This window comes from Cryptomeria japonica, chromosome 7 (genome assembly GCF_030272615.1).
Source record: "Cryptomeria japonica chromosome 7, Sugi_1.0, whole genome shotgun sequence".
In the NCBI taxonomy this organism is placed as follows: domain Eukaryota; kingdom Viridiplantae; phylum Streptophyta; class Pinopsida; order Cupressales; family Cupressaceae; genus Cryptomeria; species Cryptomeria japonica.
Window position 1 is genome coordinate 231,500,046 of NC_081411.1, and position 4,909 is coordinate 231,504,954.

General features: G+C 32.3%; 1 protein-coding gene across 1 annotated transcript; it reads left to right on the forward strand.

Moving 5' to 3' along the window:
* The first annotated feature begins 2,866 nt into the window (after positions 1 to 2,866).
* On the forward strand, positions 2,867 to 4,471 carry LOC131028432 (coniferyl alcohol acyltransferase). The gene is made up of 2 exons (XM_057958692.2): positions 2,867 to 3,332; positions 3,416 to 4,471. Exons 1-2 carry the CDS (start codon positions 2,886 to 2,888, stop codon positions 4,364 to 4,366), a joined length of 1,398 nt encoding a protein of 465 aa, XP_057814675.2. The 5' UTR covers positions 2,867 to 2,885; the 3' UTR covers positions 4,367 to 4,471.
* The last annotated feature ends 438 nt before the right edge of the window (positions 4,472 to 4,909 follow it).

Here is a 4,909-nt window from a genome sequence, read left to right on the forward strand (position 1 = left end):
CCTTACTCAAATGACAATGAGTCATTATGGGAGTACCCACTAGTTCAGCATTCTCCATTCCAAACTTATTTAATATGAATAGTTCTACATCTCAGAGTTTATTATAACTACTAATTTGTAAACAGATCCCATATTACATTCACTATATTGTTTCTCTTTTATGACCACTAAAAATTAAATTAAAAATCCATTATAGCATCATAAGTGGAATGTGATTAAGTATAACCAAGCTCAATGTGAGTTGTGACTCAATAAAAAAATAAAAATTATTTAAATAAGGTATCTAGCTAGTGAGAAAAGAGGATAATATGTCTTAAGAGAAAGATGGAAATCACTAATGAAATAGAGATAAATTCGTAGAGACACTAGTCTAGCTAGGTGGAGAAACATAATAAATAATTTATTGAGTTGAAACTAACCCACATTAAACTTGTACATGTGTATTTATATATAATTTAGGTTGTAAGAGAATGTTATGTAGCTTCATAAAAAACGTATACACCCTTTATTAATGTAGCTTCTACAAGTTTAGAAGCACAAATTTCATACCATCTAGTCAAATACTTTGAAACCAAAGTTAACCTACTGTGTCTAGTATATTATTTCCCAATGCCTACTTGTGGGTTCAAGGTTATCTATCTAGTCAAATATTTAGAAATCATCATTTCCCTTTTTGTGGGTGTCAATGTTTTTTAACTTTCTAGTACTATTCTAGAGATAAGAAACCCTATCTAGTTAGATTCATGAATTTTTCAATCCTTCCAGTTAAAGCCTTTCTCTTAGAAAACAATTCTTCTAAGATTGGCCTTGTATCCTTTACAAATTCAATTGATATTTTGTTTTTTTATGGTGGAGATTCTCTTCACCACGGGGAAAGAATAAATTACTATAATATTTCTAATTTTTCTATTAATCAACATATTTCACTTCTTTATAAATAAATTATTTTTACTAGTGGTTTATTACTATACTTAAAATCTAAGTGAAAGCTAATAAGTTGCATTGGTAATGTCTCATTTATAAGCATTTCTCCATAATTGGGGTATTCCCCCTTGTGTTCAGGCCAAATGTCCCTAATCTCTCTCCTCCTCTTAGGGCTTCTTTCCTTCTTGTGAGTGTAACGAGGACAGATTATTTATACTCATGGAAATGCTCATCCATAATATTCTCCTCAATTTGCCCTTACTATTTCACTAGCTCATGTGAGAAAAGAAGATAGAGATGAAGATGAAGATGAAGGGTTTGAATCCTTTCATGGATACTTAATACCCTACTAATAAATGGGGCAAAAAATGCCACTAAGCCCAACCTCCTCTCCTTTTTGCTATTATTGTTACCACATAGTAGCTTTTTATTTATATGTATTCTAATTTGGAGGTTAGCCCTATTTTAACTTTAGGAGTGTGATTTTTTATCCACCTACATTTTTTTTTTCTAAATATCCATTATATTGTTTTACAAATGATAAATCACACCAATTCATTAAAAATGACAACCTAAAATAATATAAAATATGTGCATTTCTATTCTAGAAAATTATTTATATTTTTTTATTATATTTTCTCATACCTTAAAATAAAAATATTACAAATATATTTAAAAAATTACTACAAGATTTCCAACAATGATGTATTTATTGGCACTAACTATGAAGCCTAGATTGTTATAGGGATATTTGGTTTTTGATAAATACATTTTTTCTTTTAGTAGGTAGCAAGTTAATTGAAAAATTTGAGAATTTTTGTTCTTATGTCTTTAAAGTAAAGTTAATATCAAAATAGATGATCTCAATGAAGTCTTAATCAGTCACTCTTATCAACATCATCTATATATCATAAGTGTTAGGTGGATTATTCATGTTAATGAGAAATAGTTAATCATTAACCATGATTGAGTTGGAATAGTACTTAGATGAGTGAATTCCTAAAAAATAGCACACCTTGACTTCTATTTACACGATACAGATACAATCATGACTAAATGCACCATTCACTCATGAAAAAAGTGTTATATAAGAAATTTACATATAGATTTAATTTTTCCTAATTGATAAGAAAATTTATTATTTGTCAGTGAGTAAGAACGGAGAAAAATAGACAAATGAGAGCAATGTGGATATATTCATTTCAAGAGAAATTTAATGCATGATGACGAGAAAAAAGTGTATCATGTGGAAATAAAAAACAATCCGTAGACAATTGATTTAATTCACTTATACCCATCAACTTCAGGAATTTTCAAAGTGGAAATAAACACGAAATACAATAGAGTTATCATGTGGAAAAAAAAAGATTTTAACCTGTTTGGTATGCTTATTTCTGATGTCACTAGAAATATAATTGATAAAACGTTGGTTAAATTTAGGCTTAACAAATTATGAGATTATTATTATTATTATTTTAATTCAATATATGTATGTAAGAATCATTTGGGTGGAATTAATTCTTTACAAAAAGACGGAGATTTATTTGGAGATCAAATTTTACTTTTTAATTTTATTTTTTATTTTTTTATTATTTTTATTATGGCGAAGGTGTGACAGTGAAAACACGTGGCACGTTTGATTTGGAAGACAAATTTTGAGGAAACCGTAGAATAAAGCGATTTTTAAGGCCGTCTAAACATGAAAAAGCGATTTTTTCGGAAGCCAAGCTTTCGAGTCTAAAATGTCTGCATTTCATTGCGAAAGTTTAGCAAATGCAAAAACCCTTGATTAAGTGGAGAATACATTTTTAATCTTACCATTAATTGTTTGACAATTGAATTAGAAGATTTTAAATGTTGACCAAGGGTTAATTAGAATATGCAGTTGTAATCCTATAAATTAAGGAGCATCGTTGAACCTTGTAGAGATTGGTGTAAAAGCTTGTAGAGATTGTGTTAAGATGGCTTCTGTTAACTCCCTCATTTTCAAAGATTATGAGCTGAAGATTGTTAACACAGATGTTATAGTGCCTGCTCTTCCAATGCAGCAGCACATCCTTCCTCTGTCAAATCTAGATCTCACTATTCCTCCAGTTTCTGTGCATGTGTTTTTCTGTTATAAAAATCCCTTTCCTAGGACTTTTGGATCAGCAATATCTCATTTGAGAAATTCCCTCTCAAGGGTGTTGGTGTCCTATTATGTCTTTGCAGGAAGATTGGTTACAGATAGTATTGGCCTAGCAAAGGTCCATTGCAATAGCAAGGGAGTTCTCATGACCCAAGCTTATGCTGCAGCTCCTCTTTCTACCCTTAATTTATACAACCCTGACGAGTCTGTTGAGGGGAAGCTTGTTCCTTTACTTTCAAAGCCCTCTGAAGAAGATTGCCTCCCTGTCTTTGCTGTGCAGGTAAATGACTCTTTGGAACACATACTTCTTTCGAATCGTATGGTTTTCTGAATAGCAATCTTAACTATATTTGGTATCTGCAGGTTACAGAGTTTAGCTGTGGAGGTATTGTTGTTGGCTGTACATTTGACCACAGAATTGCAGATGCATACTCTGCGAACATGTTTTTTACAAGTTGGGCAAAGCTTTCTAGAAATGACTCGACTGTATCTCCGAATCCAACCTTTTCACGCTCCATATTGAGCCCTAGAGATTCCCCCACATGTTGTGCTGAAATTGAAAAAATGTATGTGAGGCATACTCCACAAGAATCAGACCAAAAAAAACCTCACCCGCCTTGTTTAGCAAGTAGAATTTACCGTCTAGATGTGAAGAAGATTATGGATCTTCAATTGAATGCAAACAAAGATGGTAAAAATTACACCAAATTAGAGGTGTTCAGTGCTTACTTATGGAAGCTACTGATATGCACCCAGAAGGTCCAGGACACTTTGAATTGCAAAATAGGAATAGTTGTAGATGGCCGCCCATGCTTAAGGGAGATTGGGGTTTCTGCTAATTACTTTAGGAATGTTTTGATCTTGCCATTTGCTGAATCTAATGCTCATTATGTTAGAAACAAACCGCTTTGTTGGAGTGCAGGGTTAATTCATGATGCCATACAAAGCGCAGCAAATGAGGAGCACTTTCAAAGCTTAGTTGACCTGGTGGAGACTACAAAGCCAACACCTGTGTTAGCCAAGATTTACTGCAGAGGAGATGAAAAGGAGCCATCAGGACCTGCAGTTTTGGTGTCTTCTGGACTGAGGTTTCCTTTGTATGAGGTTGATTATGGATGGGGAAAGCCTACGTTTGCAAGCTACCATTTCCCTTGGGGCGGTGAAGCAGGGTATGTAATGCCAACTCATAGCCCTGCAGGAGACGGTAGCTGGATTGTATACATGCACCTTCCTCTCAAACAGTTATATGCGATCGAATCTGATCCCAATCGCATTCTACTTCCGATTCAACAAGTTTTCTTAGCTTCCACTTAGAAATATCATACAAATACAAAGGCAAGCACCTAATGAAGTGGGAATTTGGTTAAGCGTACTTACAAAATATTTTTAACCTTTCTAATTTTCTTTATTTTATGCAGTTATATTGTAATCCACTTTTTTCAATATGAAAAAACAAGTGCTAGAGATAATTTTTAAGGTTTAATTGTGTTTGTATTTTAATTGAATTTTACAGTAATATTCATAACAGTTTTAGATGTCTTTAAACTAAAGTTTTGGGAATTATGCAATTTTAACAATTTCAGAAACAGGTTAATCAGCTTCAGAACAGACAGGTTAATCAGCTTCAGAACAGTTGTAATATGAACTTTTGTAGAGGACTTCAGTAAGTAATCTTTATGTAAAAGCATTGTTCTATTGCTAGAACTTGTAGTATGTGTTCAGTTATGAGTTTTTTATGATCAGTTATTTTCTTATCTTTCACTACCTTGTGGTAGCTTTCACTCTTTGTAAATTTGCTATATTCAAAACAAAACAAAAATCTGTTATGTATTGTTATTTTTTTAGATTTTAAATATT